Source organism: Poecile atricapillus, chromosome 7, assembly GCF_030490865.1.
Source record: "Poecile atricapillus isolate bPoeAtr1 chromosome 7, bPoeAtr1.hap1, whole genome shotgun sequence".
Taxonomy (NCBI): Eukaryota; Metazoa; Chordata; class Aves; order Passeriformes; family Paridae; genus Poecile; species Poecile atricapillus.
The window spans coordinates 23,873,232-23,898,396 of NC_081255.1; the positions used below are offsets into that span (position 1 = coordinate 23,873,232).

The window sequence follows — 25,165 nt, forward strand, 5'->3', positions numbered from 1 at the left end:
TGTGATGGTCCAGATTGTATTTAGAACTCAGATTTCCTGCTGACCAGAGCACTGTGCCAAAATAATGTACTGTGATTCTTGTCCTGTTGGGAGATTTTGGGGAAAGTTGCTGTTCCCTGTTCTGTTTGGGCTCCATGGTGTGACAAACTTCCTGCTTTCATTAAGTGCTTCAATAGTCCCAGCACAGGGGAGTGATGGCAGATGCTGTGATCCCAGCTCAAGCCTGCTGCAGGGAACACATCTGTGTGGGGTGACACCAGCTATAGCAATCACTGCTCTGAAGTGCCTGCTGGGAGATGTGGCTGTTTCACCCTTCACATTGTGTTAGAGTAACTTTTAGCATGTGATTTCCTCTTGATAGGGCTAGCAGAAGCAAGAGCCAGCTTTGGTGGGGGTGGTCTTGGGGTCTTTCAGCTGCATGCACCCCAGTGCACTGCCATGGGCTGGCAGGGAGCTGTGTGTGGTGGGTACATGTCCTGCCATTGTGTCCTCTGCCAGCTCTGTTCCCTGGCACAGAACATCACCAGTGCTGTGCTGTTGGGCTCCTCTGTGCAATAGCGTGGGAGGGCACATCTGCCCAAAGAACCTGGATTGCCCAGATGTCACCATACCAAAAAACTTCCCCCAGCCCGTGGGGAAACTTACTCCCTCAGGTACACAGATCTGACCCTGACTGTGTCAGCTTTATGTAAGAGAAGGTCCTTGGTGTGCAAGGGCTTTTCTGACCTACAGCAGGACCTGTGTCCTTGACAGGAATGAGGGACAGGAGCATGCTTGGCCAGGGTAGCTGTTGACCTCCTGTCTCTCTCATTTTCTTCCAGTCCTGGACGCACAACATCCAGCGGGAGAAGGAATTTCTGAGAAAGCTGGTGAAAGCCCGAGTCATCACTGACCTAACCAGTGGGATTTGAGTGGCTGCAGCCACTGCATCCAAGGGAGGAGACAAAGACACGCTGCAGCTCTGGGAGCAGGCACTGGCAGCCCCCTGCAAGAATCCCACCTCACTGAAGACACACAGAGATGCCCAGGTGCTCTGGGAAGACCCTCTTGCATTGCCAGTCTGCAAGAGGGTTATGTCTCCCACCTACAGGCCTAGAGCTGGCAGGAGGTGGGCAAGGGGCTGAGTGGACAGTTCTTGAACTCTGCATCACAGACAGATCTTCTGCATCCTGAATTAGCCAGGAAAGACTCAGGAGAGAGAAGAAAGGTTTGTGAATAAAATGATTAGTGCCAAATGGGAGGTGATGCTGCCCCAAGGCAGCAAAGCCTGAATGTACAAAGTATTATTTTTTAAAAGACTGCTGGAACCATACTAGAAATACCAAGGTACAAGGCAAAGTCTGCTTGTGCACAGCCCTGCGAAAAAACAGGCCTCTTCATACTCCATCTGCATTGTTACTGGCCTCAGACCTTCCCCCAGGAAAACAAATCCATCCAAAACTTCGGTGTCATTGGTGGCAATTCGAAGGGAAAATGATGGCTTCCTCTCACGTGGAGCTTCTGGATGGAGATGAGCATGGGTTTGTTTTTCTGCGTTTTTTTCCTCACTTCCTCCACAGAGGCAGCAACAGCAGCAGCCACTGACTTGGCTGTGTTCTTCATAGCCATTTGCCTCTGCCCTGACCCCAAAGTGGAGCAGGGAGCCGGTGGCTTTCTCTGCCTACAGCAGATCCTCTGCACCTTCCTGCCTGTCACGACGCAGAGGAGCCTGCCCCGTTGTGCTCAAGACTTTCAGGCCTCTTGGTTCGTGCCTGCTGTGCAGGGCCCCCGTGGAGTCCATGCAGACTGGTGTCACTGTTTCTGGACAGCATCTCGCTTTGGTTTTGTGTGGGAGGGGAGTAATTTATTCTTTGGAAGGAGGTCATATCTTGAGCGGAGATCTCAAGCTTTACAGTTTGAGAGCAGACTGCTGAAGATGTTTGTTTTACGTTCCAGACTCGATCATGTTCCCTATTTAAGCGATGTGTGACCTCAGTGATAATGGAACCCGATGGGAACTATCACCCTCTGCTTGGCCCCTGCTCATTCCACTTCCAAGCTCCTCCTGTGCTGCTCTAGCACTGCTGCTCCTCCTGCTCTCAGGAGCACATCCTTCCTTTGCCGTCCCAAGATGCACTATTTGCACATTTGATTTGTATACGTATTTCAGGGGAGCTGGAATAAACTGATCAACGTGGCCAAGTGCGAGGGCAGCAGGGTGGTCTCATCCACCTGAAGAGCGTGGGCAGAAGGGAGATTGCCAAGGGAATGAATGGTTACATCTGGAACATGTGAGGGAATGAATGGCCCCTGTGCTCTCCTAGCCTGGGGCAGGCTGGAGTGCACCCACAGGCACTGTCCCAGTACCTGGGTGTTAAGGCACTGGCACACAGCCAGCTGGTGCTGGAGTCCATGGAGGGGGGTCCCAGAGGGATGTGGGTTGGGCTCATGGTCCTGGCATTGTGTCTGACATTGCAGTCTGCCTAGCTCTGGACTGAAGGGAACATGACCCTGGCATGGCAAGGAATGCTCAGAGCAGGGCTCACATGGCTCCCCTAGACCAACTCTGCACCCACTGACTTGCAGGGACTGTGACCTTGGACCTGAGACCCTTAAGGGGGTGTGCAGGAGGACCAGGCAGTGACTTGGGTGTGGGGCAGACAAGCAAACTGTACAGAATGGTTTGAGACCAGGCTGCAGACAGAGGCAGTTCCCAGGACATGGCACTGAGTGCTGCTTACAGACCGGTGTGGGATGCGCCCCTCAGGAGCCTCTCCTGCCTGCTATGCCTGTAGCCAAGGAGCTTGCTCAGGGGCAAGTCCTGCCCAGCTTCTTGTTGTGGCTGCTCTTTCCCTTGTCATCTGGGAACAGCTCAAAGATCCTGCTGCTTCTGGGCCGCAGAAGGCATGCTGGGAGGCTCTCCTTCCCTATACCCTTCCCATGTCCCATCCTCGCTGCTCTGGCCTCCCAACCAGGCAGTCCATGTTTCCCCAGGGACATGTCTCCTGTCAGGATGCTCTGTGAGGTTTCCAGCAGGTTTTTGAGCATATGCTGTGGCAGATACTCCTTTGAAGTATCTTCCAGTTTGTTTTTTGTTCTTGAGAAGTCCATGGGACTGGATGGCTATGGCTCTCACCAGGCAACACTAACTTTGCAGTTCCTGGGTGTTGGCCTGGACTTGGGATCATCTTCTGTTGAGTTCCAGCCATGCTGGCAGTGGGAATGCTTGGTCTGGATCTGGCTGAGATTGTGGCTGGGGAAGGGTTGACACTCACTTTGTCTTGGTGCTTTAACCAGCTGCCATGAGAGCCTAGGGCTGTATCCATGGGCTGCAGAGAGCTGAGATGGCAGAGTGGGCAGCTGCATCCAGAAGGAGGAGGGAAGAGCCTTCAGTGTCTGTGCTGGGCTCCTCTCCACCCACTGGGGGAAGCACCCTCACAGAGGATTGTGATGGCATTAATTTGATTACGACTAGTTTTATTGAACACTACAAAGCTACAGGGCACTTTTATCTTCAAATTGACTGGCTCCAGGTCCAAGGACACTACTCATCCGAGCTTTCCACCATGGCCAGGAAAAGGTCCTGATGGGAAGTTGGACCAGGAAGGTGACTCCAAGCCCTTCCCTCCAACTTGACGGGGTCTCAAGCCAGAGGAGTCCAAGTTGAATAGTTGAGCATGGCCCAGAGGGACTGTGGTGGGTCAGGACCACCTGCATGTAGAAGGAAAGAGCCTTTGGGGACCAAGACTCTCATCTAGCTCACTGACACCACAGAGCAGCCCATGGCTGGGTGATGGGGCTCCAGTTCCAGGAGCAGTGCACAGCACTGGGTTTTGCTCCTGTGTGCTGTTCTTTTGGCTGCCTCCCCACATGCACCTGCAGCCACCTCCCGCCCTTGAACCGCTGCAGTCCTGGCAGCTCGGAGCGGTGCACGCGGGTCAGAGCAGGGTCAGTGGGACGGATGTGAGCCTTGGCCTCTCCCTTGCAGTGACTCACCTTGTCAGATCGGAAGGGAGAGCCCAGGGGAATTCTCCACAGCCTAAATATAGAGCGGGGTTGCCTGGTGCCTCTGATGCGCTGTGGTGCAGAAAGGACACTCAGGTGGCAGGGAACCTGCCTAGAGACAGCCCAGGGAAACACAGGAAGATTGGGGGCCATGACCACTGTGGGTTTTGCTCCAGCTAGTGCAGGGAGCAGGTCTGGGGACCTACAGGGCAGCCTGCACGTGCTGCTCTGGAGGACAGGAGCTGCTGCTGCTGCTGTGCTGACCACACCATGAGCTGCTTGTGCATTTGTGGTAGTACACTGGCATTGGGCTCCCACCACCAGCTCACCCTGTTAGGCCTGGCCATGCTGTGGCCTCAAGCTCACACGTGCCAAAGGTAAGCACCATGGCCAGGAAACATGAGGCAGCAGTGGGATCCAGCCCAACATTCCTCATCCCAACATCTCTGGGCTTCCAGTGTCTCCTTCCTCAGAGGGAGAAGTGGAGAGGCCCTGCCCAGCCACTGTGCTGCCCCTTGGTGTGAGCACTGCTGGGAATGGGAGAAGGTGTCAGGACAGGACCATCTGTGTCAAATGGGCGCAGCTGGGTTGGGTAGGGGCAGAACTGGACACAGGCAAGGGCTTCCAGAGTGTTTGGCAGGGAGGCAACCACCACGCCGAGCTCCACAGGCACCAGCACAGCGTGTGCTCTCAGTCCAAGCGTGTGTCACTTGCAGTATTAGAGACGTGTCCAAAGTGCAGGAGCCCCTTTGGGGCCACTGCCCAGCCCCTCTGGGCTCTGGCTCCTTGCACAGCCTGCACAGGGTCTCAAAAAGGCCAGTGCATTTGCCGGTACTATACCAAGCCAAGATGCAAGAACTCAATGAGTTTTTAAAATTAGTTTTAGTTTCTGCCTTTTTTTTTAATTTCCCCTCTAGGCAGGGAGGGTAAGAGTCTTGCAGGCTCCTCCAAGCCGGCTTATGTCACATCAATTCAGTCATATCACAGAAGCAATAAAGCTATCAAACAAGCTTGGCTGGCCTCTTTTTTCTGCTGCCTTGGGCCTTTTTTATGGGAGGCAGAGGGATTCCCCTGGTTGGGCTGTCCCCTGCCTGGTTTCACTGCTGACTCCTCCAGAACAGTAATGCAGCTGCCAGGAGCTGCAGCTGGCCAATGCCACTGGCCTGGTGCTGGGGACAGGAGAGGGCTGTGCTCCTCCTTGCAGGTGACTTTGAGGGGTGGGAGATGGGATTGCAGGTTGGGTTCATTTAACATTGGAAGGCACAGGCACCAGAGCTTGTCCTGCCTGTGACAAGCTGCCCGTGACTATGACTGCTGGGGACTACGACTGTTGTGACAGTCTCCTGGGAACTCCCTGCCGGCAGGATGACTTCCCGCCAAGGGTCACAGCAGCAACCGGGCTGGGTGCGGCCCTGACAAAGGCAGGTGTCCAGCCAAGTGACCTTCTCACCACAGTGTCCTGGAAAAGGAAATGGTCTAGGAAGCCAGGGACCGAGCCTGTGACCAGCTCTCATACCTGCCAAATCCCAGCTGGAGGAGTGTAACCCCTTAGGCAAATTCTGGTGATGCCACCAGACTCCCAGACCCACAGGATATGTTGGAGAGAGTTCCATTGCTTGGAGGCATGGGAAGGCTACTTCCAGGTGAGTGACTGGTCTGCCAGACCTCCCAGCTTCTAAACAATGATGGGTGGGTTGTTGCTAGCACCAATGTGGCACCAGAGAAGCAATTGCCCAACCCTCCCTGATGCATGGTTGCAGGTTTCAAGGAGATGCTGGAGCAGCTGAAATCCGCCTTCCATCTCCCCTCTCTTTCCAGCATTTAAAGAGGAGGGCCACCACTGCCATTGGGCTGAGCCAGCCCCAGGGATGGCCCATGCCCTGTCCTGGCCTTGGGAGGGCTGAGGAGGAAATGAGCACCGAGCCTGGGACCAGGGCACACAAGGACGTTCAGGTCAGCTGAGACAAGGAGACTTGTTCAGAGATACCCCTGAAAGAGCCACGTCACTGCTGAGGTGGGACACAGCCTGCGTCAAGCTCTCTCCCACGTATGTTTTGTCACACCCAGCCATGGCCTCGGACAGCAGTCACAGCATGCTCAGACTTGCCATCTGGCTGGTCTGCATCACCCCCATCCTGCCACATGCAAGGGTGGCACCTTTAGGGACAGATGTCACAGCAGGTCCTGCCTCGGCTCGGCAGGGCTTATTCCAGACCAGACAAGGCACTTGTCTGTACCTGGGGCTGGGTACCCAGCCCCAGGGCTGCAGGAGCACCGGCTGACACCGGCAGGGCCCTGGGAGGTACCAAGCCAGGCAGTGCCAGCAGCAGCCAGGGAGCAGGTCACCCCTCTGTCTGGAGACCTGTGGGGCCAGAACCCTGCCCTGCACCCCAGTATCCTGTGCAGCCTGACCGATGCTCAGCATACCCAGGGCAGTCAATACTCATGGGAGCCCAGGACGGGAGAGCAGTGCTGGGATTGAGGCACATAGCTGGGACATGCCATCCTCTGCCACCATGACTGTGGGGGGACAGGGAGGAGGTGCTGCTGGTAGGACATTAGTGGGGCTGACAGCAGCTACAGGATTATGTCTCCCAGGACAAGAATAAAGTACAGAGGAGGGAGCCAGTGCCTCCAGCTGTCTGGGATAGCAGCCTCGAAGGGGGCACACCTGGAAGAGGACAGAGGCCAGGCTTTTCACAACCACCCCTTCCACATACGGGGGACTTCAGGCTCACCTGTATGGGTTCCCCTGGATACCCTGTGCCATGCCCCACACAGCCCCCTGCATACAATCAGCATCACATCCTCAGAACTTCCTGGCTATGTCCTGGGGACTTGAAGACGTGCCCAACCTGTAGGGAAGGTGGGAGGGGATGGGGTAACCCCTCTGCTGAGCCAGCACCTGAGGCTATCCCCAAGCCCTGAGGGTTATCAGTGAGGAAGGCAGCCCTTCCCTTCATTGGCAGCCGTCTCTATCTGGGCAGCTTCCCTAGTATGGGCAAGGCTGTGGCCAGATGCAGCTCCATGAGGACAGCCAGGCAACCTGGAACAGGACATGCCACTCAGACTGAATTTTTCCAAGCAGTCAGCTGCATTAGTCTGCAGCCCTGCAAAGCAGAGGATCCTGTTCCCTGTCACTCGCCCCCAGCTGTTTCTCTACCACAGAGATGCACCAGGGCCTCCAAAATTCTGCTGGACCAAGGCACCCACGGGCACTGCCTCCGATGCCCACGAGGACATCTCAGATAGGAGCAGCACCAGGGCACGGCGGCGGAGCACCAGTCCCAGGGCAGAGCCCGTGCTCCCACGCAATACCACTAGTAGTCAAGGAGCCACCCCTAACCACAGACTAGGTCAAGATCCTTGTGCCGGGACAGGAGTGGGGGTGAAAAGGGGGGAGCCGGGGCCACACGGTGCCTCTCCAGGGCAGGTGAAGCAGCAGCTCCGGGCCGCGTGCCACCTCCGCTGTCCCTGCTGCTCTCTGGCAGGGACGGCTTAGTGGGCGCCGCCTGTGCCCGCACACTCCCTGGCAGGTGATGTCGCAGGAGGACGCGGGAGTTGTCACCCCCGCGCTGGATAATCCGAGGAGATGAGAGGAGGCGAGGCGGCGGCTCCGCAGGTGGCTGCAGGAGCGGCCATCCGACCCTTCCGCGGGGCCCAGGCTGCCGGGCGGGGGGAAGGAGGTTAAAGCCACGCGGGTGGCCCGGGGTCGGGGCGACCTGGGGACCGGCGTGCAGCCGTGGCACAGCCGGCGACCGAGCCGCTGGCCCCGCTCCAGCCGGGGAGTTGCATAAGGCCGGGGAGTTGCGCCGAGGCGGCGGAGCGCCGCCGGGGCAGGTGACACGGCCGGCGGCACCGCGGGGCGCGCAGCCCGCCCGGGCGGCCTCGGACCCCGCAGCCATGAGGGCCGGACCCACGGGGCTCGGCCGGCCCGGGGCGCGTCCCGGCGATCAGCTCCGGCCAGGGGAGCACGTGTGAAGCGGGGCCGAGCGGAGGCGGCCCCGGGATTTGGCACGTTCGCAAGGAGCACTCGAGAGCCCCGGGATGGACGCGGAGGGCCCCGGGCGGTGACGTAAGGACTCGCACGGGCTCCGCTCGACTCGCCAGCCGGCCCCCATGTCCCCGGGGCCAGCGGCGGCCCCGGCGGAGGGAGGCAGGGCGACGGCAGAGGTAAGGAGCCCGGTGGCGGGCGGCCCAGCCGAGGAGGACCGTGGCACGGGGCGCGGGCGGGCGGGAGGTCGGACTCCTCCTCCGGCGCGGCCGGACACGGGCGCCCGGCACACCGGTGACCCGAGATAGCTCGGGGTGCTCGGGACGCCGGCCGGCCCCGCCGCTGCCGGAAGCTGCCGCGATGGCCTTGAGCCTGCCCGACAACCCATCCCCGCCGGATCCCCACGTGTGGAAGCGGTTCCCCCGCGGGGCTCTGCCCTCCGATGCGGGTGTGGGGTGTCCGTGGGGCTCTGCTCCCGGAGCGCTCCGGGAAGGGCTGAACCCCCGAGGGTGTCCTGTGTCCGTCCTGGCAGCGCTGTGACCGGGCTGTCGGGGCAGAGAGCACCGATCACGGGGCGTCCTTCGTTGCGGGCTGCGGGTCCGCCTGCCGGGGGTCGGCCGACGGGCAGGTGGCGGTAGCGGGGGTCGGGTGCCTCCGGGGATCCCGGTGCTGTTCCCGGCGGGGTGCGAGTTTCCGCGGGAGCTCGGAGGCTGTGCGGATCACGGCAAAAGCCGGTGCTGAAGCGGGTTGGGCTGCGGCTCCTGCTGCTGGCGGGATTCCGGTGCTCTCCTGATCCCGGTGCGGTCCAGGCGCCCGTGCGGGTCGGGGTCCTGGTGCCACTAGGTGCGGATCGGGGTTCCGGTTGGTATCCTGGTGCCAGTGCGAGTCGGGGTCCCGGTGCCGGTGCCGGTACCCGCCCCGCCAGTCAGGTGACGGTGGCTGGAATTTGACACCGGCAGCGACGACGGGAGCGGGATGGAGCCGCCGCTGCCCCGCACTGCGCGTCCGCCTGACGCCGCCGGCACCGCACCCCGAGACGCAGCGGGAGCGGCACCGGGAGCAGCGGCGGGAGTCGGTGCCGGCGGGGCAGCGCCGGCCCCCGCCAGCGCCCCGCCCCGGCGCAGCGGCGGCGGGCGGCGGGGGGCGGCGGGGAGCGGAGGCGATGCGGGGCAGCGGCGGCCCGGGGGATGGTCCCCGCCGCGGGCACGGTGAGTGCGGGCCGGGGTGGCGGGCGACAGCGCCCGCCCCAGCCTGCCGGCGGCCCCGAGTCTCGGCGGAGGCTCGTACCGGGACTACGGGGGAGACGAGGGGAACCCGCTTCGCCCCTCACCTCCCGGCAATACTCGAGGGTCGGTGAGGGGTCTCGGGCTGCCCCCCCAGGCAAGTCCTCCCCGGTCGGCTACCAGGGTGCCGAGCCCGACCCGGCGGCGGGAAGCGCTGGCGGCCGCGGCGGGACCGGGGTTCCCTGCCGGGGCGAGGAGAGGGGGCACCCCGCTGCGGGCGCCCGGGGGGGACGGGGACGGCGTCTCCCGCCTCTTCCCTGGGCTCCCGCCCGGCCCGTTGGGCACGTGGGACAGGTGTGCGCCCCGGGCGGTGGGCAGGCGAGAGGCAAGGGGCGGGGGTACCCTGTGCCCCCCGGCTCTGCTGTCCCTGAGTTGGGGCCGAGTTTGGTCTCTGCCGTGTATCCCACGTGTCCGAGCCCGGTCGTGCAAGGCTTTGCGGGACGGGTGCCCGCCTCTCATCATACGTGGGGCTGATTTCTGACCCCCATCACTTCTTCTGCCAGGGTCGGGGCGGAGGGATGCAGGGCCCCCGCCGGTGCCCGCAGGTGCCCGAAGGGGTCTCTGGGCATCCCCCCGCGCTTCCAGGTGGGACCCGCGGCTGCAGGGCTGGCACAGCTACTCCGAGAGCCGAGACACTCACCGCGGGCCTGGGGCACCCGCTGGAACAGCGTGGATGCACTTCACGAGTGTCTGCTGCCTCCCCCGGGGGCCTGCTGCAGCCACGGCACATCCTCCCCCAGCGCCCCGTGCTGGGGCAGGCAGCGGGGCTCTCGGCGGGCCCTGCACGAGTGATTGTGAGGTGGCTTGCTCAGGGATTGCACCAACAATTGCTGTTGCCCAGCCCCGGGCGGGGGACACATGTAGCAGAGGTCCAGACAGGTGCTCACACGGATGAGCTCGGTTACGACCCTGGGAAAAAGCCTCCCTGTGTCTATGAATAGCCCGGCAGAGCTCTGGCAGCCGTGTCTGGGGCAGATCTCAGTCAGATTTCCCCGTACAGGACATGGGGGTCTGCTGTGGGGTGTGCAGGTCTGGCACGCCCGTGGGGTGCTCAGGTGCTTGGCTCAGCCCTGCCCGCGCTGGACAAAGCAGATGCCGAGCGGGGCTGTGGGGCCGGCGTGGGCTGCGGTCCTGTTCGCTCGAGGAGCTGCTCCCGTGGACGGGGCCCCGAGTCTGAGGAGGCACTGGTTGTGTTCGTCCGTCGCTTCGGCTCTGGGGCTCCCGATGGCGAAGGGAGGCTGCCCTCGTTCGGCGCCCCGCCGGCAGCGCTCCCGCTGCAGAGTCCGGGGCCGTGCTGCCGCCGGACGGGAGAAGCCTGAATTGCACCGGCTGATCCGTCCCGTCCCGTCCCGTCCCGTCCCGTCCCGTCCCGTCCCGTCCCGTCCCGTCCCGTCCCGTCCCACCGGGATGCTGGAGCCGAGGGCCCGTAGCGGGGCGGCCGGCCGCGGAAGCGAGGACCGGGAGTCCGTCCCTTCCCAGCAGGGCGCAGGGACCCTCGCCTGGCCCCTCCAGCGGTGCCGGCCTGGGAAATCTGTGACCTGGCGGCAGCGGCTGGCGTGGGGCCACGGGCCGCCACGGGAGCAGCGTGGGCTGTGTTTGGCCAGGCTGTGGCGGCTGGCGCGGCCGGGGATCCGGTGCGAGCCCTGCCGGCACCGGGGGCACATCCCTCCCGGTGCACGGATCCTAGAGAGGGCACATGGGCCTGGCAGCGCCCACTACAGACCCTGTCACAGTGTGGCCAGTGCAGGGTGTCATCAAGATTCCACAACTGGGAGTTGGGGACCGTCCCCTGAGGTGCTAGAGGGACTGGAAGAAATTATTTTTTCTTCTTGTCCCAGCAGTGCCCAGGCATGTGTTTTCACTTTTTCTTGGTTAGGAATGCTCTCCTCAGCATGTCCCTGTCCCCCGTTCTTCCTTTGCAGTGGAAACAACTGGGACATGCTGGGCCAAAGCCAAAGTCATAGAGGGGATGGAGGAACTCCTGAATGCAGAATGTCACTAAGCTCCAAGGGGATAGTCCTGTCCTGAGAGATAGAGTATGCAGCAGATGGGCCAAGGAGGGTACAACCCCTTTTGGAACCACTTCTAAAGCCCTTCAAAGCCCGGGTGTCCTAACTGTGGCCACTGAGGCATCCCTGCACCGCCGTAGGGAGCTGGGAAGGAGGCAAAGATGTGGCTGCAGGAGGGAGTTGCCCCAGCACCTCCTAGGAGACATCACTCCCCTGAGACTGTGCTTGCTGCTTCGCCAGGACCATGCACAGCAGGGATGCTGTTCCTTTCTGCGTGTCAGAGACGCCAAGCAGTGGTGTTGGGGTGAATGACTAATATGAGCCCAGCATGGTGCTCCATACCCTGCTATGTCCCCACAGGGCCTGCCTGACCATTGTGCCCCTTGCAGTCCCACTCATCCAGGCTGCTCAGGGGTTACATGTCCCAGCTTGGTGCAGGCAGCAACCTGGAGAACCAGCGCGGGGCCAAGGGGTGGCTGCACCCAAGGACCCTGTGCTAATGGATTTGGAGTTTTCGAGGTCAGGCTCCCACTGTGAGCAAGAAAAACATTCCCAGGGAAGGGCCATGGGAAAGGCCCCCCCCGCACAGCACTCCCAGCCCCAGCCGCTGCCTCAGAGCCCAGCCTGGCATCCCAGGCTGTTCACACAAGGACATGGCTGCATTGCCCCTGAGGAGAGCTGCGATACAAAGGCTGGGTTGCCCAAGCTGCCCGGTCTCTTGGAAGGGGTGTTTGGTGTGGTAAGGATGCCTGGCTATGCCAGGAAAGGAGAGGGGTAGGGGTGGGCCATGAATGGGGTGCAGGAGGTGTTGTGAGGTTCTGGGGGGCAAGGGAGGGGGTGGCATGCTTGGCCAGGACAGGGGAGGTATGTGCCAACTCCCAGCCAGTCAGCTCTATATGCACCCTGTGTGGGCACTGACCCCAACCTCTGTGCTTGCAGCTAGCATGGACCAGCGACAGGAGCCACCAGAGCGAAAGCCTGCAGGATCTGCCACACACCTGCAGCCCAAGGTGAGCCCAGGTCTGTCTGGCTGCAATGGCCAGGACTACATGACCCCATCCGCAGCTCATGGAGCCTTATTCCTGGTCAGGGCTGACCCTGCTGTGCTGTGATTCGTTGCAGGAGGGGACACTGTGGGGGTTCTTTGCCATCCTGTCACTGCTGGCTGGGCTGGCCACAGGCACCCTGCGAACACCACACTGCAACGAGACGCTGGACGCAGCCCCCACACCACGGGGCATGGCCACTGCCAGCCTGTCTGTGGAGGATGGTGTGGAGGCACCACTTGCCGCTGCCTGGAGCCAGCTGTACGGTGCGTTTTGGGACAGAGCCCCCAGCCTGGGCATGGTAGTCCCATGTGTGGGGCATGGGCGGGTTGGGAGCTGCTGTGGGGAGCCCCAGCCTGTGTGGGCCTTGGCTGCACTTTGGGGCTAGGCTGAGGGGTTCTCAACAGATGGGGGCCCTGAGCTTCATGCTGGATATGTGGCAGAGCCCTAGAAATGAGAAGATGAGAAGATTCTTGGCTGGAAGAATCTTCCCACACACCCACACGCCCTCTCAGGCACCAGCCATTGCTGTGGTGGGTGATCAGGAGGGATCTGTAGGTCACAGCGGGGACCAGCAGCTCAGAAGGAGGGTGATGGGTGCAGGATGGGTCCTGACAGCACCATCTCCTCCATGTGCAGGGGACAACGCGACAACAGGTAGCCCAGGCACCACAGAGCTGGCGGAGGACCTGCTGCTGCGTGCTGAGCGCTCACCGCCAGGCACCAGCAAAGCCAAAAAGGGGGCGCGGAAACCCTCACGGGGCACCCGTGGGCGCAACTGCCACATCCGCAACCTGATGGTGAAGGTGCGTGACCTGGGCCTGGGCTTCAACTCGGATGAGATTGTGCTCTTCAAGTACTGCAGCGGGTCCTGCCACCGGGCACGCAGCAACTATGACCTGACGCTGGGCAGCCTGCTGCGGCAGCAGCTCATCACCCCGGGGCCACAGGAGCGGGTCCTCAGCCACCCCTGCTGCCGACCCACCCGCTATGAGGCTGTCTCCTTCATGGATGTGGAGAACACATGGCAGACAGTGGAGAAGCTCTCAGCAGCTGAGTGCAGCTGTATTGGCTGAGGAGGGGGCTGCTGGCTTGGCCCCAGCTCCACACATGCTGACAGACTCCAGCTTGCCACATGCAGTGGCACTGTTGCCCAGAAAAAGGGTCTGGCAGAGGCTGGTGCCCCTGCTATTATGTGACCACAAAGAACCGAGGTGAGATGGAGTCGTGACTGCCGTGTGGGTGACCAAGCCCGCTCCTGCTCAGTGCCAAGCAGCTGGTGCCACCAGCTACGTGGGGTCCTACCCAGGTGCCCTGGCTCAGCCCTGGGAGATGAGCTGAAGAGAGTATGGACCATCCCCACCACTCCCAAGGGTCTCCAGCCCAGTGTCCATCAGCAGAGCTCCTGCACATGCACTCCAGGGGCCAAGCATCACCCAAGCTTCAGAGGGGGCAAAACCTGCCGGTCCCCTTGGGCACCCTGGGGTCAGTGGTGCAAGGAAGGGGTGTCCCTGAGGGCGGGGATGCAGTGGGGCCAATTTGCACCACTGTGAAGTGGGGCACCTGCACCCGGACCAGCAGCAGCCCCTAGTATTCTGCAGGGTGTTTGGTCATAGACACCCACTGGGACCCCCACCACTGCCTGGTTCCCAGGGTAGTGGAAGGGTCCCCCCGCTGCTCCGTGGTGCTGTGGCACTAAACTATTTATTACTCTAAATTATTTATTTATTGTTCTCGAGCGGCAGCTCGTATTTATGACTTTGGGCCCCCGGGGGCCGGCTGTAATTTAACCCCAGCGCTGCACTAAAGCCCTGTGCAGCGCCCCGTGCACCCCGCACCCTTTTTCTATTATTTGTAAAATTTGAGGGATAAACTCTATTTTTGTACAGTCGCCTTTTCCTGTAGCAATAAAGCGATGGGCTGCGAGTCCAACCCCTGCGTGTGCCCGTGATGGGGACGGGGACGGGGGTGCCCATGAGGTGGCAGCGGGAGGTTGCGGAGCGGAGCCGCGGGCGGCTCCCGCCGGCGCTGCCCGCCCCGCGCGTGGGGAGCGGCGCCGCTGCCGGCAGGGGACGCGCGCGGCCCGGGACTACAGCTCCCGGCGTGCGGCGCGGCGCTGCGGCAGGCCCCGGGCTGCCCTCCCGCGCCTGCGGCGCCGCGGGGAGAGGCGAGGCGGGGCCGGAGAGAAGCGGAGCGGGGCGTCGGGGCTGCTCGGGGAGTCCCGCGGGCGCCTCCCGGCCCGACCGCCGCGCCGAGCCGCGCCGCCCCGGTGCCGCCTCCCCCGTCGGGGCGGGGAGGCGGGTCCCGCCGCGATGCGGCTGCCCGTGCGCCGCCGCTGTCGCCCGCCCGCCGCCGCCTCCTGAGCGCCGCCGCAGCCATGGAGCGGAGGGCGGAGGCGCCGCCGCCGCAGGGCCTCGACTTCACCGTGGAGAACGTGGAGAAGGTGAGCGAACCCCGCCGGCCCACCCGTGGCCGTGGCGGGGCTGCGGGGGGCTCGGCTCGGGGATGCTGACGGTGCCGCGGTGCCGCGGGGGATGCGGCTCGGGGAGCGGGGGGCACCTGCTCGGCGGTGCCGGGCCCGGCGAGGGCGGCGTCCCCTGTGCCTGCCCGCTCTGTCGGGGGTCCGGGACACGGGGCTGGAGGGGGAGCCGCCGGGACAGCCCGGGGAAGGAAAATGATTTGGCAGGAATGGGAGCAGAAGGGAGGGGTTGTGAGTGTTTCTGACTGGCGTCCTCTAGGTCGCCAGCTGCAGCGCTGGGCAGGGAGAGCCCACGGGTCTGGTGCTGGCTGCTGAACCAGCTGCATCAATGTGAAGCCCATTATCAGTGTCTCCATTAGGCAGGAAAGGAAAGAACTTTTGCCAGGTGCGGGGAATTATTGGGTATTATGGTTGGGAAAAGGCTTCAGCAGGCAGATAGCCCACTTAAACCTTTCTGGACCAGGAATCCAGCCCCTTTGCTCCTGCTGAAGCTCAAGGTCCTTCAAAGTATCTGCTGGGCAACAGGAGTGAGGCTGATTGCTGAAATCTGGGATCCAGGGAATGGCCACAGCAAACCAAGGCCTGCTGGCATCATAGTGCTGCTGGGATGAGCCCTGAGCAGCTGATGTGTGACCTGGGGTTCATCACTGAGACTGAGCAGGGCACCTCAGTGAGAACACCTGGGAAGGCAGCTGAGCAGAAACCTTCCCTTGGCCACCTCGGAGGCAATGGGGGCAGGGCAGCAGAGGATGCATCCCTGAAGGGCAAACAGCAGGTGTATCGCTCTTCCATGTACCCTGTAGCCAGACATCCAACAGACATCCATAGCTTGGTCCTCAGACAGTTAGTGGGAATCCCAGTGTCCTCATTTTTCCTCTATAAGAATAGACTGAGATCCTTGCCAAAGCAATACTCATGGGCGTGCTGGTGGGCACATAGAATCATCGAATCATTTAGGTTGGAAAAGACCTCTCAGATCATCATGCCCAATGATTAGTGCAGCCCTGCCAAGCCCACCACTAAACCGTTTCCCCAAGCTTTTCACATCCATCCCTCCCCAGTAGGTTGCCTGGCCTCACAGGAGATGTCAGGTCAGGGATATCAGGTTTGTCACTGGTTGCCTTTGTGGCTGCAGGTGAGACACAGCCCACCTCTTCCAGGGAGACAGAGACAGAGCACAGCTGGGGATTAACTGATGTCTGGAAAATGCTATGTTCATGCAACCTTATGCAGCTTAATCTGCATATATCCAGGGCTGCTGGATGATTTTGCCTCCGACTCCCTTTCTTTTCGTCAGACACAAACCACTCCTTTGTTTGCACCAACAATGAGGCGCACACTTGCCCTTGGGAAGGGTGGGCAGTGCCAGGGTGGGGGGCACCCGGCACAGGCTGGGTGAGGCAGCTCATCCTTGCCAAGCTGCTTGGGATTTAGTCTCCCAGTGCCTGGGAGGAGGCAGAGATGCCCTCTAGGATGCTTCATGTCCCCTCCCCCAGCCTGCCTCTGCCTCTCCTGATCTCCGCAGGCTTTGCCATCTCAGTAGTGTCCTCTGAAGGTGCAGCTGTGGACTGCAGTGGGACTCTGAGCTGCTGCTGGGGGGCAGCAGCACAGTCCCTGAAGAGGGGAAGAAGCATGGGGTGGAATCAGAAAAAAACACAGAGGTTCAGCAGCTCAGAGCCTTCCTGTGTCAGTCTTTTTCAGGAAGGTCTGTGGGTTAGAAAGTGAAGGAAAGATGGGCTTTGCTGGGAGCAGGGTTGGTGGGAGGAGGTAGGTGGGTAGAGCCACTTTGTCAGAGGTGATGCTGGCAGATGAATGATGCCTCTACTGGCCTGGGTTCTTCCACCTGCCAGTTTTTGTGCGTGGCTCTATTAATAATACTGAATACTGATTAAAGTTGGAGTTTGACTCCACTCTGAGTCAGTCAGTGATAAGTGCTGGGGTTAGGAACAGTATGAGGAGCTGATTATCTCTTAAATTAGAGGGCTGAAGCCTTTCCAGGTCCCCCACAGTGGAAGTCATCATGTGTGGCAGCTGTAGCTAGGGCAGTCTGGCAAGACTGTGCCTGTTACACCCTTCTGATGGTTTTCATGAAGATTCTGTCTCTGGAAAATCCTTTTGTACCTCTACTGTGGTTTATTATGCAGTGGAGTTTTGCAGGGCTCTGGGGTGCCTGTGTAGCTGGAGAGGATCATTGCTGTGTTTATGCATAACCAGTGCCAGAGAGAGATCCCTCCAGCTGTGAACAGTGGTTTCAGGGAGGCAGGAGGGTGCAGGTGCTGGAGGCAGGGCCAGCTGACAGGTCTGAAAGCCTGTGGACAGGTGCCAGGTTCAGGTGCTGCACTTCAGGAACCATCAGAAGGTTGCTCCCTGTATTTTTTTGCTCTGTTTTTCTACAGGGAGCTCTCCCATGGCACAGGGAAGGAGCGGGGCTGCACTAGGGCTGAGCTGTTTTGGTAGGGTTACTGTGTCAGCATCCCCCAGTCCTAGCTGAGGGCTGCTTCTCTGCTTTTTGTTTTCTTCTGAGCCTGACCTAGATGCTGCTCTGACTTCAGCACAGCTAGAGCCAGCTGGTGTGGCCATGCTGTGGGGACCTGCTGGGAGTCCAGCAGCTCTGCAGGGAGCCCCTGCACCTGCTGCTGAGTGGGGCTCTGTTGCTGTGTTTGGAGGGGTTGGAGGGACTGGAAGGCTGGGAAAGACAAGGGTTTCAGGCTGTGAGAATGCTCAACTTTTCATTGCCTAAGTGGTGCAATCTGGTCTGTGACCTGCGTGTGCTTTTGTGTGCCCAGGAGCTGTCCCTGGTGTGACTGACAGCCTGGTGCTGGGTGATGATGAAGATGGATTGCAGATGTTTAGTCCAGGCTGCTTTGTCCATCTCAGAGGACCAGTGCACAGGACTTGTGCCCTGCAATTTTGGTTTCTCTCAGCACTTAGTACTGCAGTACTGGACAGGAGAGGAGGAATGCGAGACCCTGCTCACATGTTCTTAGTGCAGTTGAATCTGCTTCAGCAGCATTGCCCTTTTTGAAATAAGAAAAAAGGCGGTGCCATTCCTCTGTGAATTTTCCAGGTGCAGACTCTCGCCCTCTTTTTTTGTCTAATTCCTTCCAGGTCTTTCCTCCCTTGTCCTGCCTCTGGTCCTCTGGGGTGTTTGTAATATTCGCTGACGTCTTTTCCCTAGCACATTAGCGGTCTGGCATCTCTGGGCCTTCCAGATTGCCGTGTGCCTCTCTGGAGATGCCTGATGAATGCACAGAGTCTCTCCGGCAGGATGGGTAGGCGGGGTGTCATGGAGCTGACATCCGGAGCCTACCGCAATGGGAGAGGGATGGCTTTGATCACTGCTCCTCCGAGATGCTGAGCCTCGGGGATGTGGCAGCTGCTGGGGCTGCCTCCTGCCCGCGAGGATGGGGAGGAGAAATCAAGTGCATCTGGTTTCTTCGGAAGGCTATTGCCTGTCTTCAGAAACCTGATCAAGAGAATTACAGATACTGGAGAGTGAGGGAATGGCATCCTCTGTCTGGTACTGGATTGATCACTTAGTCCTTGCAGGCAGCTCCCATGTGTGAGATGTGGCAGCCACGCTGGGGATGGTAAGCTGGGGGCCTTAGGAGGAGAGATTCTTGCAGAACTGAGGGAAGCAGGGAGTTATATATATATATATATATATATAACCTTGTTATATGTTTAAGCAAATAGTTCTTGCAGAAGCAGATTCCAGCCAGAGCCAGCCTTGGCTGAACACACGGCTCCTTCCTGTGGTGTGGTGGTGATGGGATGGGAGGGCAGAGTCTTGTTGTCCAGTGCTGGTCTGAGCTCTACAAGAGCCATCATTGGAGTCTCATCTCAGCTCTGATGTGTTATGGTGCAGGAATGGATGGGATTGGTGCCTGGGCTTCAGCAGAAATTCCTCTCTCAAATTGCTTGTGTACTCCATCATGGAAGTGTTGGGTAGAAACAAGGGATAGTGGACAGGGGTGTTTGGTTCACCCTTGCAACTCATCCTGGGCTTTGCATCTCCAGGGTTTCTCTCTGGTCCTGCTCACCGTTTCCTTTTTCAGGCCCCTGCCCTCTCCTGCTGGGAGCACACGTGTGTCCCACAGCCCCTGTCCCTGCTGGGGACCATCCCATGCTCTGCAGAGGGCTGATGGCAGTGAAGCAGTGAGAGGGATGCCAAAGCTGGTGAGCTCTGTCTGGGCTGCAGCCTCTTCTAGACAGCCAAAGATTTGGTGTAGGCAAGCTGGGCTCAAAGAGGGGCTTCAGAGTGGCAGCATCTTTAATTAGGCGAGGGGAGAAAAACCCTTTTCTTTTGGACTGCTGGCAAAATGTGGCTCCATGAACAGGAGCAGCATGCCTGGCGGCACACACTCGGCTTTATTTTGCATCCATTTGCTCTCCTCGGCAGGCTGCCGCCTTCCCGGGGTGCTGGCTGCTCAGCCTGCCCCACTGGGGCCGGGGGGGCCAGCTGCTGCAGGCAGGGGGAGGCAGGGATGATGTTCCCTTCGCTTGGCAGAGCCAGGGTAATGGCTGTGCTGCTGCAGGCCTGGAGCACTGGCGCTGCGAGTGCGTTCAAGTAGAAAGGACAGCGGGAGACATCCCCAGGGGTCCTGCTGGAAGGAGGCTGGTGGTTGCCAAGGGGCCGTGGCCACCGCTGCCCCTGCTGTGCTGTGGCTCTGGGCACGCTATGAAGAGCAGAGCAGGAGTATTTTGCATCTTTCTGTTTCCCCAGCTGCGATACAGACCTCACTCAGCTCTGTGTGCTCAAGCAGACTGGCCCTTGGAGGGCAGCTGTCTCCCCATGGAGCCCCCAAGAACAGGAGGCAGCACACTCCTGCTCTGGGATCAGAGCTATGTATCTGGGGCTCATCGTGTCACCCCATAATGGCATGGACACAGCACCTCTCTGCAGGGTAGCCCATGTTAATGTATTTATGCAGCACAGTGAGGGAGACAGCCTGCTGGCACTGGGCTCCCTGCAGGAGCTCTGAAGGGTGAGAGCTGGGGGTTCTGGGCTTGTAGCAGATTCTCTTCTCTTGCACTACCTGAGTGCAGCCTAAGATCAGGTGCCTCTGCTTGGCTGTAACTCTCCTTGGACTGCTCCCATTCAACCTGACAAAGGAACCAGCGTGGGATCTCTGACCCGTGTCTTTTGGGCAGGTTGCCCTGCACCAGCACAGGTTACTCGAGGGGCTGATGTTGCTCCAGTGACTAAAGCCTGACAGGCTTTGGTCACAGCTTTTTAGAGCAGGGAAGAGCCATTGTAATAAGCTTGAATTATTTTCAGCCAAGCAGAGCTGATGTTGGAGTAGGCTCCTTCCCCAGCCAAGGGGCATAGCTGACAGCCGGGCTGTTTACCAGCTCTCACATTACAGGTCTAATTGCAGAGAAGGCAGGTCTGGTGTCAGCCACCCGTTCAAATTGGAATGCACAAAGCCTCCCTGTTAGATGTCACCCGATTTCATGCCTTCTGCTTCTCCCTCTTGGCACTAATGAGTTCCCCTTGTCATCTCCAGTGCTTCCTGGTGGGCCTCAGGGTGCTGGCCAGAGTGGTCAGACTAAAGTCCAACAGCAGCTGATGCTGGTGCCTGGTCTGGCATGAGGGCGGCGTCTCCTTGCTGAGGAAGAACATGCTGGGTGTTCAGGTACCCTTCTACAAGGTGTGGGGTCTTGCAGTCTCCTGCCCAATGCTCTCAGCAGAGGATGGTACTCAGTTGATGTGCCTGGTAGGCCAGGGAGAGAGCCTAGTCTGCTTCCAGGGGCTTCTGCTGCTTTGAGGTTAGTTAGGATGGTGCCAGTATTTATGCCCAAACTTGGAGGTCCTCTGGAAGGGACTCCCACGTTGTGTAGAGTACTGGATGGGGTGTGTTGTTGGGCATGTGCTGCCGTTCCTTTCCACCTGGTGTTCTGCATGCAGGCAGAAACAGCCATGCTTTTTTCAAGACCCACCACAACTGGTCCCCTCCCAGGCAGGGTGTTTGCAAAAGGGGGCTGAGATAATGAGCACGTGCTTTTTCCCAGAATATTCTTCTTACTTCCAACAGCTTGTAGCATGAGCTTTCAGCATTAACTTTGCTTCCATCCTCTGAATTTCTTTGTGTAGTTAGTAGACTTTTTCATCTTACCACTCACATTCTCTCCCTGAGGTGCTGAGCAGTGGAGGCTCCAGCATGTCCTTGGGGACCTTTGCTGGAAACCTCCCCAGAGACTCCCTGCAGGAGGAGCAAGAGGAGCAGGGCTCTGAGCTGGTGTTGCTGGGTGTGGATGCCTCTCCAGAGAGCTCACTGGTGACTGTGGGGACTGCGCACAGGGTGGAATATGAGGGATGCAGGCAAGGCGCTGGGCTGGTGGTGGTGGGAGAGCTGTCCATATATCTGGAAAGCTGGCCCTGCATGGAAAGGGGCCTTGCAACCCAACTGCTCGCTGTTCCTCTTAATGCAGGGGTAGTAACATCTCCCCAGCACAAGTGTTGAGGGGAGCAGCTATGATAATGCTCCTTCTTTGCCCTTGTTGCAAAGCAGCAGCTGGGGTTTTTTAGCATAGCCAGTGCTGGAGTCTCTGATGGGATTGTGTGCAGGATGTGTGTGTGCTGGAGGTGTGTGCAGGATTGGTATTTGCTTGCACCTCAGCTTCCTTTTGGGCTTTTCCTGGTTGCTCACTCCTCTCCATTCTGTTGGATGGATGGAAACACCAGAGGCTTCTGGATTAAAGCAGATCCTGTTAGCAAGATCAGGCCTTAACCAGCAGCACTGGCAGCCCCAGCCAGGTGGAGGATGAGCCCTCAGCTGCTTCCCAGCAGGCAGACTGTGTTTGCCAACCCTTGCTCTGCTGCCCTGCCATGGTCCCAGTCACCTGCGGTGCTGTGCAGGTCTTGCTCTGCATGTGCATTACTGCTGGGACTCACTGTGGTGTGCCTGGAGTGTGCACAGTGCCATGCTTTGCCTGGCATTTTCCTCCATGTGAGACTGGCGTGCAGTAGCTCTGTGGCCAGCTCAGGTGAGCAGCTGGGGAGCTTGTGGGTCAACCCAACCCTGGGCCAGGTCCATCCTGCAGACATGGTGAGATCTGTGTTTTACAAAGCTTGTGCAGGTTTAGAGATTAGGGCTCCTGTGTACACTTTGTGCCTTGTAATGTATCATGCATAGGGATTTTCTTCTCCCCACAGTTTTCTGAGCAGTAGCACTACTCAAAATAGAAGAAATTGATTCATTAGGAAGTGCATGGAGGTGCAAAAATAGAGGCTGGGAAGAGGTGGGGAAAGATCCTGGACTAGGGAGCATGCAGAAGGGCACTGCTCATTTCACCTTGTGACAGTGCCCAGCAAGCAGGGAAGGGAAAGAGTGGGCTGTCACCATTCTGGGAATCTCAAGTGAGATTTATTTGGGAAGACAAATAAGCAGCAAGCTCTGATGGGAGCAAGAGACTGAGCCAGTAATGGGAGCTCCAGCTTCAGCCCTGCTGCAGGATGACTCAGTCCTTAGCACAGCAGCAGGGGTAGGAGCCAGGTTCCTACCCCCAGGAGTGGCTGAGCTTTTAGCACATCTGCAGCTGCTGCTCTATAGTGAAGTAAATTGTGGCTTTGCTTGGAAGGGATGACAGTGCTTACCTTTGCCCCAGCAGCTGAGTGATGCTTCCAGCATCCAAGTCCAAGATAACTGGGAACAGAGCAAAGGTTTGGCTAGTTACTGAGAGCTTGTGGTCTTGCTCTGTTGGGATAGATTTCTCTCTCCCATGTCCTGCTTATGTAGGGTTAACCTTTTCTGTGTCAGGATGCATGTTTTAGTGGGTCAGACACTGTCCCTCTGCAGTCCATGTTGTCTGGCTCTGTCTCCTATGATGTACTTCATAACCTCTTTCTTACAAAGAGGTTATCCTCATTTTCCCCTGGCACAAAGTCTTGAACAGTGGTGATTCAAATTAAGGCCCAGGCAATGCCGACTCTATAAAGTTCCTGCCATATTGTCCTTCTCTTTGGTCTCACGCTGGGAAGCAGCAGGAGGCACAAGCACTTGCTTGAGAAGCTTGTTCCTGTGCCCCAAGCTGCCAGTTCTGCATGCTTAAAAATAGGGTTTAAATCCTCTCCTTGGTACAAGAACCACAAGAATTACATAGAGCTTTTTAGAGGGGGAGGGGGAGGCTATTTGAGACCTGGAGCCAGGGTGGGGACACAAAAAAATCCTCTGCACCTGCTGCGATCATCCTCTGATTTGTTGGTGGGGTGTAACGGGTGCCTGATTGCCCGACAGGTGCCATGGATTTTCCTTGCTCCTGATGTGTGCAGTCAGCAATTTGAAATGAAACGTGCTGTGCCAGGCAGAAATCCTTACTGCTGGGAAGATGGAATTCAGGCAAGGGGTAGTTATTCCCTTCCTTGTATGAGGACATCACTGGTTGCTGGCTGTACCCACTCAGGATAAGTAGCTAATTAAGGTTGGGATTCACGTCTGTATAATATTCCTCTGCAAATAAAGCCTTGTAGCCTGTGTGAAGCTGTTCATGTGGATCTGAACTATGCAAAGCAGTAACTAGATCTCACAAAGCTGCAGGAGCAGGTAAGTGATGTTTCACTTCTCCATATGGAGAGATCCACTAAGCAGCACTGGACTGTCACAGAAAGTGGTGGCAGAGGCAGGATTAGATGCCAGCTCTCTTGGCTCAGCTGTAACTGGGTGGGTTTGGGAATGTTTTGAGGGGGCTTAATGGAGAGATTAATCCCTGAACTTAGTGACTGTGGGTTTTCAGGACTCTGCATAATCTGACAAACAAAGATCTGCAGTGACTCTTGCATTCCATGGGCTCATGGACTCAAGCTGTGGACCACAGCACCTTTCAGAGACCAGGTGTGAGAGGAAGGCAGGAGTGCTGGTCAGCACTTACACTTGTCCCTTACAGCACTTACTTGTCCCTTACAGTCCACATGTGGAAGAAGGGTCCTGTGCCCACCCCAGTGGTGGCACATTAGCAGGGAAGCAGGCAGATTCAGCATGAGTGAAGGTGAGGATGAGACCTGACTAAGGAAAAGGCATTTCTAGAGTGAAGCATGAGAGGAGGGGAAGGTTTCTTTGCAGGTCTTCTCCAGCTGCCAGATCACTCTTGCTTCACTGGGACTGAGAAGAGGGAGGCCAGCTACCACAGGCTGCCCTGGGGAGGGGGGCTGGCTGTGCAGGGCAGCCTGGGCACCAGGCTCCATCCTAGTGAGCTCCTGGTAAGCCTTTCCCAGGCAGGACAAGCCATAGTGGTGCTTCTCAGCTGCTCTAGGGTGTTTTCCTCTCTCTTCCAGGCTCTCCATCAGCTGTATTACGACCCAAACATCGAGAACAAGAACTTGGCTCAGAAATGGCTGATGCAAGCACAGGTGTCCCCCCAGGCATGGCACTTCAGCTGGCTGCTTCTCCACATGGACAAGGTGCCTGAGATCCAGTACTTTGGTGCCAGCGCTCTCCACATTAAAATCTCCCGCTACTGGAACGACATCCCGGCTGACCAATATGAGAGCCTCAAGTCACAGCTCTTCACCCACATCACGCGCTTTGCCAGCGGCTCCAAGATCGTGCTGACCCGGCTGTGCGTGGCGCTGGCCTCGCTGGCGCTCAGCATGATGCCAGAGGCCTGGCCCTGCGCCGTGGCAGACATGGTGCGCATGTTCCAGGCGGAGGACTCCAACGTGGACGGGCGGGCGCGGTGCCTGGCGCTGCTGGAGCTGCTGACGGTGCTGCCCGAGGAGTTTCAGACCAGCCGCCTTCCACAGTACCGCAAGGGCCAGGTACGCAGCGTCCTGGCGCAGGAGTGCGGCTCTGTCTTCCCTTTGCTGGAGCAGCTGCTGCAGCAGCAGGACTCCCCGGGTTTCATCAAGCAGAAGGTGCTGAAGTGCTTCTCCAGCTGGGTTCAGCTGGAGATCCCGCTGATGGACTGCGAGAACCTCATCCAGGCAGCTTTCACCTCTCTGCAGGACCCAGAGCTCTTTGACACAGCAGTGGAGGCTGTGGTCAATGCAATTTCCCAGCCCGATGCCCAGAGGTAAGGGCAGCCCCTCCTGTGTGCTGCAGGCTGGTGCTCCTGGACATCAGCAGGGAAACAGGGTGGGAAGGAAAAATCTTGGGCTTTTTTCTAGCTGTTGTTGGCTCTGAAGGTAATGATGTCAGGGTTTGGAAGTGGGAGACTATCAAAAGCAGTTGGAGGCTGTTGGTTTCTCATGGTCGGTCCTGGAAGGCTTTGCACTGATGGTTGACTTGCAGGGACCGTGAAGTCTTGGGCAGCTGCAGCTCATGTCCACACTGGCCTCTGAGGCAGACGAGGATGCGTTCTTCTGGCTCCTCATGTCAGATCCTGCAGCAGCCAACCAGAGAGCAACTGCCTGACTCCTGCCAGCAGGGGTT

At 58.8% G+C, this 25,165-nt stretch overlaps 3 protein-coding genes across 17 annotated transcripts in view; all 3 read left to right on the forward strand.

The window, feature by feature from the left end:
- Positions 1-4,994, forward strand: part of ST3GAL3 (ST3 beta-galactoside alpha-2,3-sialyltransferase 3) — a 185,763-nt gene extending 180,769 nt beyond the window's left edge. For all 14 annotated transcript variants that reach the window (XM_058842189.1, XM_058842188.1, XM_058842194.1 and 11 more), the window contains one exon: positions 822-4,994. In XM_058842189.1, coding sequence (XP_058698172.1) covers positions 822-911 — 90 coding nt within the window. In that variant the 3' untranslated portion in view covers positions 912-4,994. The remainder of the gene's footprint in view (positions 1-821) is intronic.
- A 4,081-nt stretch (positions 4,995-9,075) lies between these two features.
- On the forward strand, positions 9,076-14,238 carry ARTN (artemin). The gene is made up of 4 exons (XM_058842203.1): positions 9,076-9,186; positions 12,210-12,280; positions 12,393-12,582; positions 12,956-14,238. Exons 1-4 carry the CDS (start codon positions 9,141-9,143, stop codon positions 13,390-13,392), a joined length of 744 nt encoding a protein of 247 aa, XP_058698186.1. The 5' UTR covers positions 9,076-9,140; the 3' UTR covers positions 13,393-14,238.
- Positions 14,239-14,459: 221 nt separating this feature from the next.
- The window catches only part of IPO13 (importin 13), a 31,503-nt gene continuing 20,797 nt past the window's right edge, over positions 14,460-25,165 (forward strand). Inside the window, exons 1-2 of one of the 2 annotated variants that reach the window (XM_058842182.1) lie at positions 14,460-14,759; positions 24,070-24,806. In XM_058842182.1, coding sequence (XP_058698165.1) covers positions 14,694-14,759; positions 24,070-24,806 — 803 coding nt within the window. In that variant the 5' untranslated portion in view covers positions 14,460-14,693. The remainder of the gene's footprint in view (positions 14,760-24,069; positions 24,807-25,165) is intronic. The other variant, XM_058842183.1, reaches the window with a different exon arrangement.